The sequence below is a fragment of the Engystomops pustulosus genome, chromosome 2 (genome assembly GCF_040894005.1).
Source record: "Engystomops pustulosus chromosome 2, aEngPut4.maternal, whole genome shotgun sequence".
Classification (NCBI taxonomy): Eukaryota; Metazoa; Chordata; class Amphibia; order Anura; family Leptodactylidae; genus Engystomops; species Engystomops pustulosus.
In genome coordinates, this window is record NC_092412.1 from 26,969,259 (window position 1) to 26,986,671 (window position 17,413).

The 17,413-nt window shown below is 43.7% G+C and overlaps 1 protein-coding gene across 1 annotated transcript in view; it reads left to right on the plus strand.

Moving 5' to 3' along the window:
* Positions 1-1,407: 1,407 nt before the first annotated feature.
* Positions 1,408-17,413, plus strand: part of LOC140117395 (cyclic nucleotide-binding domain-containing protein 2-like) — a 230,367-nt gene continuing 214,361 nt past the window's right edge. Inside the window, exons 1-2 of the mRNA XM_072134100.1 lie at positions 1,408-1,559; positions 10,409-10,565. Coding sequence (XP_071990201.1) covers positions 1,501-1,559; positions 10,409-10,565 — 216 coding nt within the window. The 5' untranslated portion in view covers positions 1,408-1,500. The remainder of the gene's footprint in view (positions 1,560-10,408; positions 10,566-17,413) is intronic.

Consider the following 17,413-nt stretch of genomic DNA (forward strand, 5'->3'; position numbering starts at 1 on the left):
ATTTTCGCCACATTGGGGGTAATGCACCACCACCACAACCTCCTGGAAGGAGAAGTATCTGTAGAGGGAAGGTAACAAAAATATAATCAAAGAGGCCCCTTCCTGGTGCACGTTCATCCCAACCCAAGTAACATGAGCTCCGACAACCCAGTCATCCTCCTTGAGCATAAGAAGGTCCTCAAAACAGTCACCTTTGTCAGGCTTCTGGGGTAGTCGACACCTGGGACCAGAATCTAAGTGGCACGCGGTTTTCACCAGAGCCCACCGCAAAGCTGGTTGGTCTTGCTGCAGCGTGGTGCCACCAGGTCGTTCCATAGGCGCGACTGGTCCGCGATGGCAGCCAAGGTCAAGGTACAGAATCAACAGGCAATCTCATGGTTGGGGACAGGCAGGAGGTCAATGCAGGCGGCAACGGTTCATGGTCTTGGACGGAGCAGGAGGTCAGGGCTGGCAGCGAAGGAGGTCACAACAGGAGGTCAACAGACAGGTCTCAGAATGCAGCTTTCTCGATGGGATATAGCTCAAAGATCCAGTGGGGAATGCTGGGAAAAGCCGGCCCTCTATGGGATCCCGGGAAGTGACCAGTGCCAACTAGCCCTAGGGAGAAGGGAAGCGTGTGCTGGGCAGCCGGGACAGGAGAAGCAACGCGGAGAAGTAAGTGAAGTCAGGAAGAGCCGCCGCCACGGAGAGGGGCACAGGTACACCTGCGATCCGAGATGTGGATCAGAGGGACACCCGTTTAATGCTTATTGTCAATCTGTGATCTAACAATGGCTAGACCTGTGTCCAAACTTTTAGTAACAGTTCACAAGACAATATGGAGAATTCCCATCGGGAAGTCTCTAAAATACTTGATAGATTGGGTCTCTGTTACCAAGTTCAAAGCCAAGTGCACGATGCCTTTTGGTTTATCCTATAAAATCCTTACTGCTTCTCTGTGCTTAGAGGGGAGCTATATGTTTTTCTTGAATGGGTCATGTAGTTATGTGACAGTAATCCATCAACCCACCGCCTCGTACTGCGAGAATATGCTCCACACAGAATATTTGCCTTAGAACAATCTGCTCTATGTTTACCAGAACACAGCCTTCATTTTTTTCTCTGCCCTGTTGACCATCCGTCGTAGAGACACGTGAGCCGCTGACTCAACCTCTCTCTCCCTTCCATTCATCCCTGGTGCATTATTTATCCTCAATTTGGAGAAGCTTGTATGTTTATCGAGTAAACCCTTTAAAACCAGCGCACCATTTCTATACAAACAGAAACATGGCAACTGCAAGCTTCGGCTTTGCAAAGTCAACAATCAACATTTCAAGCTATCACTCAGTGGTGAAACCTGACCCTCCCAGTACATAATCTTTGATAACATTGTTTACCACTTAGCTGAAGTGGTTGTAAGGCTGCGGATATAAATCAGATCAAGACATTATACAAGCAGCTAACATGACCATACTCCGAGATCCTGCTTGGCATTGCTGCTCCTAAGGGAGTCGAGGAAGTATGAACCAAGAGATGAGCGATGGGGTCCTAGTTATGGAGCAGCCACTGCACGTTAACAAGTAGGTATAACCCTAGCGAGGTCGGTCGAGGCGTTGGGTGGAATTTAAGTCAAGTGCTTAGTAAATATAGATCTAGAAATTCAATGCTGGGAAAACTGGATAAGTCAAAAGATCTGATCGGAAGAGATCCCAAGACCAATGCCCCATATCCAAAGACCTAGTTCTCATAAATTGTGATAGCTTTACTTTTGAGAAAGGCATCCAAACTCCTCCTGACCTTGTCCGATGTATCAGCCTTCACATCATCCACTGGCAGAGATGTACAGTAAAGAATCTGGTCCATGACAATGGAGACACTTCCTTTAGATGTGGAGGATGCCAAGATGATCACAAGATCTATATACAATTCTCTGTACGTAGTGTTTGTACGTAGTATGTCATGTTTTCCAAGCTGAATAAGCCCAATATTAATAACCTGTCGTTATATATCCACCCATTCCCCTAAGAACCTTGGTCGTTCTCCTCTGCAGCCGCTCTAGTTCACCCATGTCTGTCTTTTACACCAGTGACCAAAATTGGATACAATATTCCATGTGTAGTCAAATTTATATTCTATAAATACATCTATTTTACTATATTCCTAAAATGTGATCTTTGGCTTTTGATTGGGTTAGAGGTAACATAGGTCTCTTTACTTGCTGATTGATGGCTAATCTGTGAATGTGGTAATTCATATCCTTACACCCTTTATCTGATTGCCAGGTCCATAAATGATACTGATTTCCCTTTAGTATACTCTAAAAGATACCATCTTGACTACCAGGTTTCTCTAACTCTATGCTGTTTGTTATCAATCCCATGATGCCTCAGCACAACATCACAGGGGCAGCTAGTAACTGCTCTTCTGGGAAGATGGCATGGGTATTGCTCTATATCCCCTTAAAATCGAAGGGACCTACTCAATCCCTTGTCATTGCCAAACTTCAATAAAGTTTATTGAACAGAAAATCTAAGGTACCATAAGTATACAGTCAGGATGGCTGCACTGTCAAAATCTACAGTGCAAAATCTAATTATCAGTAGTAGATGTGAAAGAAGTATGTAGATCACCTGTGGTACAGTCCACGCCAGTGCACCATCCATGACGCTTTATGCTTGATATGGTGACCAGAAGGGCATGCGATTCTTGAGGTGGTGGTGGGTTCTTGGGGCCACCATGAGATCCCATGTCTCAACTGAAGAAGAAAATTCCAAAGATTTTTTTATAGAAATTAAATCAAGTATTACGGGAAGAATTCTACATATATTGGGTGTATAGGGACAAAGCAAACCAGACAAATTACGGTAGCTTCTTTTCAGTAGGGACCAGATAGAGGCTTGGGCTAACTATCCAGGCGTCAGGAGACAGAAGGATCAAATTTCAGCATGTCCGATCCCTTGTTTTCCTGAGTGACAAGTCTCTATCTCATAAGCCTCACCTCCCTACTGAGAACACACGCTTATCCTAAGTTGCATATAGTTGTAAGTTGTGTTAATCAGACCCGAACCTTAAAGTGTCGGGACAGGGTTTGGCTCAACTTCCCTCCGACAGTTAACAGTATTGGCTGTGACCCCTGTGCTCTGCAATTTTGGGGAGGATCTTCACTCCACAATGATGTCATTAGGAACAACAACCCTGCCCAAAATGGCGGCATGTCAGTATCGGCATTACCAGACACAATTGAAAAGTTAATACCCATTCAGTGCCAGCAGCCATCGCAGGTGTTACTGGTTGGGGTCCAGGTTTGGTACCTGAACCCAAACCTAAACAGGATTTTAAGATTCAGTTTTGGCCAAACATGTCCAAACCCGAATTTTAAGGTGTCTGCTCATCACTAGTTGTAATTAGTTGATCAACTGTGGAAAATAGACAAAAATATTTACTCTCATGGGATAATTTTCCATCACTTGGTCCCCCATTATCTCCCTTGTCTCTCTGACAGTGAGTCACAAAGAGAACAGGAGGCTACTCTTCCTACATCTTGCTACAAACCTTATATTCTTAAAGGACATCTACCAGCAGGATGAGGGATAGTAAACCCAGCACACTGACACACTGGTGTGTGTGCCCCCTCCAGCAGGATCCTCTCTTCTTTTAGCTACTTATTCCCTGTTTTTTTTTTTTTATTATAATTTTTAAATTATGCAGATGAGTCTGAGGGTCCGGAATCCTTTAAAGGAAAAGATAATGGGGCAGATTTACCTACCCGGTCCAGTCGCGATCCAACGGCGGGTTCTCCAAAGCTGATTCGGGTCCGACCGGGATTCACTAAGGTAGTGCGCCCTATTTCTTGGTGCAGGTAAGTGCGTGCCAAGCGACACTTTTTTAAAAACAATACCGCGCACGATTTTTCCGAATCCGTCGGATTTTTTCCGACGGCCACGCCCCCGATTTCCGTCGCATGCATGCCAGCGTCGAAGCGCCACAATCCGATCGCGTGCTCCAGAAACCCAGGGCAATTTGGGAAACCAGACGAAAAAAAGGGATTCGGGCCCTTAGTAAATGACCCCCAATATGACCATGGTAACACATGGCTTTGTATCAGAGCAGTGTACATACAATGGTAGCTGAAGTTTTTGGGGTTTTTTTTCTTAAATTAAGCTAGCAAATTTCTTAATTAGGTTAGCAAACCCTCTTACTTAATAGACATTATCATTTTAGATGCATAGAAACAATGGACATATTGGGGCTCATTTACTAAGGATTGTTCGCCTTTTTTGGGGATTGCACGGCTTGGACAGGTATTTAACAGGTGTCTGCGCTGAGATTGTGTCGCATGCGATTGTTTTTTGTCTACACAAATCGGGGGGGAGGGGGGTGTGGGCCATCGGACGATCAGACTGATTCGGACTTAACTTTCAAATTGTGTCGCAAGATAGTGGGGCAGATTTACTTACCTGGTCCATTCGCGTTCCAGCGGCGCGTTCTCTGCAGTGAATTGGGGTCCGGCCGGGATTCACTAAGGTAGTTCCTCCGACGTCCACCAGGTAGCGCTGCTGCGCTGAAGTTCCCCGAGGCCCGCCAGAATGCACTCAAGTTCACCGGCCTATTCCTGGTGAAGGTAAGTGCAATTTTCACGACACTTTTTTTTAAAAAATGCGGCGGTTTTCCGAATACGTCGGGTTTTCATTCGGCCACGCCCCCCCCATTTCCTTCGCGTGCATGCCAGCGCCAATGCACCACAATCCGATCGCGTGCGCCAAAATCCCGGGGCAATACAGGGAAAATCAGCGCAAGTCAGAAATATTCGGGTAACACGGGAAAACGCGAATCAGGCCCTTAGTAAATGACCCCCAATGCACTTACATGCACCAGGAAGAAGAAGGTGAACCCCAGTGGACCTGAGCGGGGAAGCGATATGCAGGATATCGGGTGCACGATCTCAGTGGATCGCGGCACAGTGCATTATCGTCGGACAATTTCGGTGAACTCAATCGGACAGGTAAGTAAATGTTCCCCATTGATTGCAAAGGTTTGCATAACCCTAAATACAACAAATACTAAAAAATCTAATACTATCAAATACTTCTGGACTCTTATTATCAGGGGCGTAACTTGAGGGGGTGCAGAGGTTGCAGTCGCACCAGGGCCCAAGAGGTTCAGGGGGCCCTTATGGTGTCACTTTCCCATATGAGAAGACTATTACTATAAACCATACATTATAGTCAGGGGCCCATCAGCTTCTAGTTACGCCACTGCTTATTATGAATCGCTCTTGAGCTTCTGCTTTTAATATACAGTAATACAGAGGTTTTACCCTTTAAACGAGAAAAACTTGCAACAACGTGGACGCTAATGGTAATATAAAGCGAAAGAAAACCGCTATAAGACTTCAATCGCAGGTTCACGACCTTCCACTGCACAAAGTTCACGACCTTCCACTGCACAAAGTTCACGACCTTCCGCTGCACAAAGTTCACGACCTTCCACTGCACAAAGCACCGGGAGCTAAGATCTCCGTTTTCATTGCCCATTATGGTCCTGCGTCCTGGTCCTGGGATCAGATGTTTTTGGGTCACTAGATGGCAGTATATTTCTACCATCCTCTATGAGACCTAAACACACAGACACTGAGGCGGTATTACATGGGCGCAGGGTGTATATTTTGCTCATTCTGGGGTGTTTGAAAGGATGTTATGACCTCAGCACAAGCAAAATGTGTAGGGAAAAAAAAAGCAGAACCAGAACCTCACAATGCAGACCTGAGCTTAGTGGCGTAAATTGAAGCTGATGGGCGGTGGGCAAGGTGGTGCCAGGTCCCCAACTAGAATTTATGGTTCATAGTACTAGCCTTCTCATATTTAAAAGTGGGACCTTATGGGCCCCTCAAAGTCTCTCAAAGGCCTGGTACCGACCGCACCCTCTGCACCCCCTTAAGATACGTCCCTGTCTTAGCTGCTAAATAACCTCATAATACACTCATCAGCTGCTGCAGAACATCATAATGCACACCTCAGCTGCTGATCATCATAAAACACACCTCAGCTGCTGCAGAACCTCAGAATACACACCTCCACTGCTGTTACAGTACACCATATAGCACACCTCAGCTGCTGCAGAACCTCATTATACACACCTCAGCTGCTGCAGAAGCTCATAATATACACCTCATCTGCTGCAGAACATCATAATACACACCACAGCTGCTGCAGAACACCATCATACACACCTTAGTTGCTGCAGAACCTCATGAAACGCAACCCAACTTCGGCAGAACCTCATGATATGCACATCAGCTGCTGCAGAACCTCATAATACAGAGATGAGGACATTTCAATCCGCCAAATCTTCCTCTTACTGTTGAAAAAGAGGTTCTGCAGCAGCTATGTAAGAAACAAATTGATGGCATTTATATCATAAGTTACTATATGTATTTTTCTTTGGGTGACTGCTTATTGTCTACAGTATGGAACATATTATCCTGTATATAGTTGTTGTTATCAATGTTCTATTCTATTTATTATTGTTATTATTGTTATTATTATTATTATTGCTATTATGTCTTCCCATCCTGCACCTCTGCAGCTTACTCCCGGCTTTGTGCAGTTCTGATCCCACTGATATACTGCCCTCACCATGAGACTGGGAAATTGGATTTTGATATAAATGCAAATAATTTTGTGTCCTCTTTTATATTTATATATTCCTGGAGGTTCAGTGTTTATGTAGTAGCAGTAACACTAATCTCCGGGTAAGGTCTGACTTCTCATTCTTCCCAAGGTCTCACCGAGCCGCTTTTATGACACTGATTGTAGCTTAAAAACATCACAAGGAAAAACAAAGAAGATACAAATTTATGTAATTAAAAGGGAAAAATCCACATAAAATAAACATAAAAATCCATACAACCGCAAGCATAAAACATATAAATCCAATGGAAATAGAAAAATAAAACAAGGAATGAAGGTTCGTAAAATGACAGAAAAGGATAAATGTTGAGAAAATATTCATGGGTTTTATTTCTTTGTACAGACTGAACCTAGAAAGAAATTAGATTTATATTTTTTATCTTATCCTTTTGCTTAAAGGGTCTCTGTCAGCTTCTGGGTCATCTGCCCTTGTAGGTAAAGTCTCCTGCCTCATAATCAGGTCTTTCTTAAAGGGAACCTGTCACCAGCTGTTACCCAATTAAAGGGCATCTACCTCCAGGATGAAAGACTGTATGCAAATGAGCCTGAGGGGCTCCTGGCTCCATTAACACCTATGGAACTTGGAGTCCCTCAGGCTCATTTGCATGCAGTCCTTCATCCTGTTGCTAGATGCCCTTTAAACTACCAGCCCCCTCAGGTAGGGTATGAAATGTACTTTCTAGAATTCTAGAATTTTATGTGAAAAAAACCTGTTTACCTAAAAAAATAAATCTTCCCCAATGTCAGGCAAATATGACTCTTCTCACCTTATTTTCACGTGAGATGAGTCATATTCAGTGGTTCACTTCAGAAGCCCCTATCTTGAGTTCTATAGCACCAACAAGCTTTATATGTCATATTAAAGATAAGAGTCTCGTCTTTAAAGGAAATCTACCATTTGTTTTTATGCATTATGAAGCAAACATACTTTGAGAATGCTGTAGCGACACTGATGCAGAAACATATCTTGTTTAAAGGGGTTTTCCCACAAACTAAATTTAGGCCATATCAACAGGATAGGGCCTAACTTGCTGATCAGTGGGGGTCTGGGTACTGAGACCCTCACAGATCGCGAAAAAGAGGGGTCAGATGCGGTCCCTCGTACCTTCCTATCTACCCCTTTGTTGCTCCTTCAAACTAATGGAGCAGACGGCCGCGCATGACTGTTCTTCTGCATTAATCTCTATGGAACTGATGGAAATTGCTGAGTGCTGCGTCTGCTCCATTACTCTGACAGAGGGACGAGGGGTCCTCTCGTTTTCGCGATCTGTGGGGGTCTCAGCACTGAGACCCCCACTGACCAGCAAGCAACACCCTATCCCGGAGGGTTACGGCCTAACTTTAGTTCGTGGGAAAACCCATTTAATCCCTTAACTGAGTGGTTTTGCTGAAAAAAGAATTATAAAATGATGGTAATGAGGTTCAGTCCCTCCTATGGCTGCCCCGGCTCTCTCCTCATACCTGCTCCAGGCTTGCCCTGCCCAGCATAAGCCGAGAACACTATATTCACTGTGTTGTCCTTGACAGGCAGAAGTAATCAACCGTTGCACCATCCCCCAGCTGCTGTGTCATCCAGCTCAGGTTGATTAGTGCTGTCTGGACAGTTCAGGCAGCTCTTGTGTATGTGGAAGTAATGGGGGTCATTTACTAAGGGCCCGATTCGCGGTTTCCTGACATGTTACCCGAATATTTCCGATTTGCGCCGATTTCCCCTGTATTGCCCCGGGATTTTGGTGCACGTGATCGGATTCTGGCGCATCGGCGCCGGCATGCACGCAACAGAAATCGGGGGGCGTAGCCGAACGAAAACCCGACGGATTAGGAAAAACCGCCGCATTTAAAAAAAGAAAAGTGTTGCGGAGCTTGCACTTACCTTACTAGGAATAGGCCGGTGAACTTGAGTGCGTTCCGATGCTCTTCAGTGCAGCAGCGCCAGCTGGTGGACGTTGGAGGAACTGCCGGACCCGAATCCACCGCAGAGAACGCGCCGCTGGATCGCGAATGGACCGGGTAAGTAAATCTGCCCCAATGGGGGTAATTTACTAAGGGCCCGATTCGCGTTTTCCCAACGTGTTACCCGAATATTTCCGATTTGCGCTGATTGCACCTGAATTGCCCCGGGATTGTGGTGCACGCGATCGGATTGTGGCGCATCGGCGCCGGCATGCACGCGACGGAAATCGGGGGGCGTGGCCGAACGAAAACCCGACGTATTCGGAAAAACCGCCGCATTTAAAAACCGAAAAAGTGTCGCTTGCGAAGCGCTTACCTTCACCTGGTCCGAGGTGGTGCATTCCGGCACGTTGAGATGACTTTCAGCGCAGCAGCGCCACCTGGTGGACGGCGGAGGAACTGCCTTCATAAATCCCGGCCGGACCCGAATCCAGAGCAGAGAACGCGCCGCTGGATCGCGAATGGGCCGGGTAAGTAAATCTACCCCAATGTGTCTATGTACAACAGCCAGTCTGCACCCAGCTTTCCCAGGTCCTGAATTGTATAAATGTTTTATGAGCAAAACCACTCAGTTCAGGGATTAAACAAGATATATTTCTGCATCAGTGTAGCTACAGCATTCTCAGGGTATGTTTGGTTCACAGTGCATGAAAACAAATGGTAGATTTCCTTTAATATGCTTTCTTAGGGTTCTATGAGCTACAGAACTGGACATACAGTACAGGCAGTTAAAAAATGGACTGGAACTGGAACCTTATCCACAGTTTCCACACTCTGTATTTTTTTTTTACGCCCCACTCTCGGTATGGTGGACAATGCGACCATTTAAATGATTGACCTCACTACCCATTGAAATGAATGTAGCCGTATTCTACCCGTATGAAAACAACACAGAACCGATAGCATATGGTTGTATTCATACTTTCGTGTGAAAGAGGCCTAACCCTTATGTGATCTCAAAGAAGAGATAATTATCTTTAATATGACACAAAGATCAAGTTTCTAGGTGCTATAGAACAGCAGATAGAGGCTTCTGAAGTGACACTACTCCTGCAACCTCTAAACTTGACTCATCTCATGTGAAAATGTGGTGAGAAGAGTCATAGTTTCCTAATTTTGAGAGAGATTTTTTTTTAGGTAAATTGGTGAGATTTCACATAAAAGAGGAAATTCTAGAAAGGACATTTCATCCCCTACCTGAGGGGGGTAGTAACTAGTGGGATAAAACCTGGTGACAGGTTCCCTTTAAAAAAATCCATAAGTTAATGCAGAGAGATCCTTATTTTTATGTATATTCAAATGAGCATTTCGGTGCACACTAGGCGTGGCCAGGATGTCAGGTGCACTCTCTCTTACAGGAAATCTACCATTAAAATCCATCATGATAAACCATGGTCACTTACTTATAGATCCAGGCACCGTGACAGTGGTCATCTTATTATATGCGTTATCCATTAAAAGTCAACTTCTAAAATTATGCTAATGAGACAGAAAGTCTCTGGGGGTGTTACAAGAGCCCCTCTGTCATGCAGATTCACAGGCTGTTACAATGAGCAGAACATGTCTCCCTCTCCCTGCTCTCTCCCTTTTCCTCTGCCTATGTAAATTAGCAGTTAGCAGGTTCTTCTATTCTCTTCTTCCTTTAGAGGGCGCTGTACACATGCAAACATTACATAGACCCCATCAGGGTGCTGTGGGGCTGACCATTGTACCCTGCTCATTTACATGGGGCAGGGGGTAGAGGGGCTTTGTACATGCTATGGTTTGATGTGTTTTCTATTTTGCAGCCCCCTGCTCCGGGATCTTGATGCTGAGACCATTGATAGAAGAAATGATGATGATGATGATGAGACAGACGCAGCCTTCTCCGCAGTGCAGTATTTATTCCAGCCCCATCACCCTGAAGATTGTGAAGACCACGCAGAAACTCTACCGGTAAATAAGGTATGAGATACAATGATGGAGCAGCTCAGGGGCGTGTACAGAGATTCCGGAGCCCCACCCATGAGTAAAAGCTCCACCCACAACACATTTATTATAGAGTATCCCATAGAAGATGCCATATTATTTGCTGTTTTCCTCTGTGTGACCTAAATGTGATAGAAAATCTGTAGGTCCAAATGTTGAGGGTGATTTACATGCATGACCACCAATACACTCACTCACAATTACCGTGGTCATGGGTGTGCAATATCCCTAGTGGCTGAGTGGGTAGCACTTCTGCCTTGCAGCGCCGGGGTCATGTCTTCAAATCCCACCCAGGCCAACATCTGCAAAGAGTTTGTATGTTCTCTCCGTGTTTGAGTGGGTTTCATCCGGGTCCTCCGGTTTCCTCCCACACTCCAAAACATACTGATAGGCTAATTAGATTGTGAGCCTCATTGGAGACAGGGACTAATTTGGCAAACTCGGTGCAGCGCTGTGTAATCGGTGTGCGCTATATAAATAAAGGGATTATTATTATTATCCCTATTCTTGGTGGTCCCAGTTGTTGGACCCCAGAAACAAGAAACTTAACCCTACCCTTTGTCATAATAGTATAATATTTTATCTTTCCTTCCGGACGCCTTGGCACCCGTGCAGCACAATCTCATGTAACACATGTTTATTAACTGGCACAGCTGAGGGTTTGTTACTATTGTATCCAATCTAAACAATCCACCCTAGGTAAACACATCAGCAACAGTTGCACAAATCATTGTCCAGCACCGATAGTTTGTTACAATGTATCAGCATCAAGGTATAATATATCTACCTGGAGTCCTGATTATCTAAACTCTCCCCATCTCTTAGAATTCTGAAAATTTAAAGAAAAACTAAAGATATTTTTTTCCACCCAGCTTTTCCATAGCCCTGATAAGAAAATGTTCCTAATCTGTGTTTTTTTTCCAGAAATATTTAATGGGAATATGTCAATAGATATGACCAAGGAGAACTGCAGTGTTAAGTATGAGCTCTTGGTTTTAAGCTGCTCCACAGCCCCTCCCCTCTGCTCTGAGTAACTGCTGAAGAATTGAGCTAACAGCCTGCTTCAGCTTTTGCTCATAGCAGATGGGACTAGCTCAATAGTAGTAGCCCAATGCAGAAAGTTAAGAGCACAGCAGTGGAAAGACACCCTGCCATGTATATGGTAAATCTACAATCCTGCAATTTGTAATTAACAGTCCTGCTGCTACTACAGTGAGCAGAGAGTAGAGTAGTGTGAGGATTGGACAAGCTGCAATCCTGGAATATAAATTCATATTTCACAGTCCTGTTGCTATTAAAAACACTAAGTCGTGATTACACATGTCACCAGGGGCAATACCTAACACTGTCTACAGTGAGCAAAGAGCACAGAAGTGTGAGGGCACACCCCTCCATGCACTTGGGGAAGCTGCAATCCTGGAATATAAATTCATATATCACTGTCCTGTTGCCACTAACAATACACACAAAGTTATGATTACACATCCAGGGACAATACATAACACTGCCTGCAGAGAGCACAGAGCACAGCAGTGTGAGGGCACACCAGTGCACTTAGAGAAGTTACAATCCTGGAATATAATTCCATATTTCACAGTCCTGCTGCTACTAACAACATACACAAAAGTATGATTACACTTCTCTCTAGGGACATTACCCAACACTGGCATCAAGGAACACCGAGAACAGCAGTGTGAGGACACACTACCAGTGCACTTGTAGAAGCTACAATCCTGGAATAGAATTCCATATTTCACAGTCCTGCTGCTACTAACAATACACACAAAGATATGATTATACCGATCTCCTGGGACAATACCTAAGACTGGCTGTAGTCTACATGGTTACACCCCCTGAAAGACTCCCTTGAGACAAATGCTGCTGTGTATAGTGTCTCCTGCTTTCCTCCCAGCTTTTCCAGGGTCCGGATAAGCAATTACTATCCTCATGTGCTTATATTGCAGGGGTGGGTGGGTTCACTACTTCATAGCTATGCCCTTTATGAATATGATAATGCTGCCTTAATTATCATCCTGGTTCCCACCCAGCTTTTCCAGAGTCCTGATAATCAATTACTATCCTCATGTGCCTATATTGCAGGGGTGGGTGGCTTCATTACTTTATAGCTATGCCCCTTTATGAATATGATAACGCTGCCTTAATGATCATCCTGGTTCCCACCCAGCTTTTCCAGAATCCTGATAAGCAATTACTATCCTCATGTGCCTATATTGCAGGGGTGGGTGGCTTCATTACTTCATAGCTATGCCCATTTATGAATATGATAACGCTGCCTTAATGATCATCCTGGTTCCCACCCAGCTTTTCCTGAGTCCTGATAAGCAATTACTATCCTCATGTACCTATATTGCAGGGGTGGGTGGCTTCATTACTTCATAGCTATGCCCATTTATGAATATGATAACGCTGCCTTAATGATCATCCTGGTTCCCACCCAGCTTTTCCAGAGTCCTGATAATCAATTACTATCCTCGTGTATCTATATTGCAGGGGTGGGTGGCTTCATTACTTCATAGCTATGCCCATTTATGAATATGATAATGCTGCCTTAATGATCATCCTGGTTCCCACCCAGCTTTTCCAGAGTCCTGATAATCAATTACTATCCTCATGTGCCTATATTACAGGGGTGGGTGGGTTCACTACTTCATAGCTATGCCCATTTATGAATATGATAATGCTGCCTTAATGATCATCCTGATTCCCACCCAGCTTTTCCAGAGTCCTGATAAGCAATTACTATCCTAATGTGCGTATATTGCAGGGGTGGGTGGCTTCATTACTTCATAGCTATGCCCATTTATGAATATGATAACGCTGCCTGAATTATCATCCTGGTTCCCACCCAGCTTTTCCATACTGGATTTAGCTAAGGACAATTAGGGGACTGAGTATTTACTTTTAAAGGGGGAAATTTAAGTGAATGTAACCTGAATTTATAACACTATAAACTGGCCCTTTAAACCATATTAGGGTCACGTCTGACCCCATAAATCCCCCATCACGTGGATATCACCGCTGCTGGAAGGTTCTGTACACTTTCCCAGCACATGTGGTTCACATTAGACCTGCACAGTCATTTGTCATAGGTGTCACCTCTGTGTCCTACAAGGATTAGCAGCCACGTGGGTGAAACGGAGGGGTCTATAACCCATATATTATAGATATGCAGCAGAGAGGGGGCTCAGCTGCTGATAGGTTTCCCATCAGCTGATAGCAGTGATGCAATACCAGTAATTCTCTGCATATCCCTTTAAGAAGTAGTAGGGAATTTTATGTAACTTTGCAATATACTCAGTTTTATTATCACTTCTTACAGCTGAGGGTTTGTTACAGTTGTCTTCAGTTTAAGCAATCCTCAGTACAAATCTCTCTTCTTGCCTCTGATTGTTTTTTACAATGTACGTTCCGGGTTAATACAGAATATTTAGCGTAGAGAGGATTGTGTAGACTAAACATATGGTAACAATAAAGCAGTGTTACCAGAGCCCCTCCGTGCTGCAGATTAACAGGATGTTACACTGTGCAGAAGCACTTTTTCCCCTGTGATATTACAACCGGCAGAAGGATTGGTGAAGTGCTATGGGAGCAGGAAGGAGAGGGAGACCTGCTCCTGCACAGTGTAACGGCCTGTGATGCTACATTACAATGGGGCTCTGGTAAGACCCCTCCCCTCTCAGCTCATTAGCATGATTATGAAAGTTGATTTTAAAAGGAAGGAGGCCATGGATAACAAATATAGGAAGATTACCACAGTCATGGTGCCTGGATATATGAGAAAGTGGATCCGGTTTATCATGATTTACTGTGATGGGTGATTTTCTTTCAACCTTTTTTTGGAAAAGTTTTTTCTTAAAAATGAATAATTATAATATATTACCACTATACTATGAATATGATAATGCTGCCTTAATTATCATCCTGGTTCCCACCCAGCTTTTCCAGAGTCCTGATAATCAATTACTATCCTCATGTGCCTATATTACAGGGGTGGGTGGGTTCACTACTTCATAGCACCGGTTATGGTTATACTTAGTCTGTACAGGTTGTCTTTTATATTTCACCAATTACATTTGTATTGAAAGGCTCAAGAGAGGGCAAAGCTGGATGAAACAGGTTGGCCAAACTTTTAGTAACCTTTATCTACAAGATCCCAGTGCATGGACCCCCCCCCCCCCCCTCCCCCAATCATGAGAACAATTATCTATAATGAAAGTTGTCAACTGTATTACTATTTTTTGCCTGATCTGGGTTCCCTGTCATTATTTATTTTCTGGTCTGGAGTGTGTGTTCATATTATTTATTGTCTGGTCTGGGCAGGGCCGGCGCTATGGGTAGGCAAAGGTGGCAATTGCCCAGGGCCCCTCTTCTTTCAAATGAATCTTGAATTTTGTTTCTAGGTGCCAGGGATCCAGAGATATTCAGGTTTAAAGTGAGAATATAAGGTGCCATTTTATATATAAAAATCTCTCCCAACGGCAGTTTAACAGTTAGAAACACAAATTTCATATAAAAGAGGAGACTCTCTTCTTTCATAGGAAAAAAGAAGTAAGGTTCTATGTGTCACAGAGCCAGAGATACAGCCCCCTGAAATTAACCCCCTCCCCCCCCCCCCCAATTCAGATTCTTAGCCATCAGGCTACAGGGAGAATTTGCTGCACACAGGAGCTGCTGCTCCTCACAGATAATGGAAATATTACTTTATATGTTACTACATTTTGAGAAGGGATAATATCAACTAATATTCATGTTTTTAACCCTTCTCTATGCAGAACGATCTAAGAACACACTTTGGGCCACATGTATCAATCGTTTTTTTTCTGTTGTTTTTGTGCCTTTTCATTCAGGCGCACCGTTTTTGCGACTAAACGCCAAACTAGCTGCACAGCAAAAATAACCAGCTTTCCCTCATTTATCCTAGCAATCCAGATGTTTTGCTGCGCCTAATGATATTCATCGCTTGCGACTTTTCATTTGGGCGCAAAAAACACTCCAGCCGGAAGGTGGCGTTAACGGAGAAGAAAGCACTGAGCCCCTTTGCAGAACAGCTCATTTCTAGCAGCAAACCTCAGCCAGACACTGCAGACACAAGAACATATAATACAGACACTACAGACCCTAGTACAGATAATACAGACATTAGATACTCTGCAGACAGGAGCTGCAGACTCTATTTACAGTTCATCACCTTCTATTTACAAAACATTCTGCAGAATCCTCAGCTCAAAGCAAGAGAGAAGAGAACATTACAGAATGTTGCAGATACTACAGACAAGTGTCCCCCATGTAATTCTGCAGAGTATCACCAGTATTTCAGAGGGGGATACTGTGCAGAATTACAGGGGTGCAGCAGGAGACCAGCACTGGGGGATCCCCTCTAGGAGAAGCCCCTGCTGAGGAGGTCACTGGGTGCTGGGTGTCACACACCTGGGTGCTGCTGTGAGGGTTATCTTCATTCTGGGCTGTGGGAGAAGCAGAGAGGAGCTTGTAGCAGGATCACATGTAAGTGCCTGAATCTAACATTGCGCCTAAACTGCGCCAAAATTGCGCCTAAAGTGATTAATAAGAGGCAGAAAATATACTTATCACAGATGGTTGTAGCTTGTGATAATTCTGGAAAACAGTGCGCCAGAATTTAGGCGCAACTACTACTCTTAGGCGCACAAACGTGATAAATGTGGCCCTTTCTTTCTTATTCCCTTTTATTTTGTGATAGTTTTTTTTTGTTAGGAAAATTGACTGATAAGATGAACATTCGATCCTCTTCCCCTATTGTGACTACAACGTGAATGGAATAAAGTTTTTATTTCCCATCATCCTCCATTATTTACACCCATGTTATGACATTCTCACTCTCATTCTTATGAAGCGCGGAGGGTTCTGTTATTGTGCGGATAATACAATGGCGACATCTACAAGTGACTTTTATTATCTCATTAGCTTGGTTTATGGATATATAGTTATTTATTTGGGTTACCATTGTGTAAGGAACAGACAATGATAGATCTGAGTGAATTTTCTGCAGTTCCATTTGCTACATATTTTGGTGAATACAGTATATTGGTGTGGGTTATGTATGCTCTCCTCACATCTTACTGTTTTAGGAAAGTAGATTTTCTTTATATAAATATCTGGATTTGTACATATTTTAGAGGAAATTTTGAATGTTAATTACCAAATGCATCGCCTGGTTGTCTGCTTTCAAAATTCTATAGGTTTTATGGCGCCTTTACTTTTTATTCTGTTTTATTGCTATATTTTGCAGGTTGTGACTGTCTAAAAATGTCTAGCTGAAAAGCAGATATCTAGTTATTACAGTGTTACTGATATTATGTGGATTTATTTATGTGAAAATATCAATATGGGACATTTGTGAACTCTACACATGTCCATCTATTACATTTAGGAGATGTGAAGGTAAATATTTTCTGTTTGGATCAAATATTTTGCCATCAAAGTCAAATTTTAAGTATTTTTTATAAAATGTTTCAATTTGAATCAAAATTGCATGAAGGCGCCTATGTCTATAAACTCTTTGATGCAATTTTGAAAATGGGGCAAGTGTCTGCTTTCAGAAAATATCGGTCCCTCTCCCCAATGGGGCTCACAGTCTAATCAACCTACCAGTCATTTTTTGGAGTGTGGGAGGAAACCAGAGGACCCGGAGCAATCCCATGCAGACACAGAGAGAACATACAAAATCTTTGCAGATGTCGACCAGCGCTGCAAGGCTGTAGTGCTAATCACGAAGCCACCATGCTGCCCATAAATCTCCCTATCATCTATCTATCTCCTATAAAATT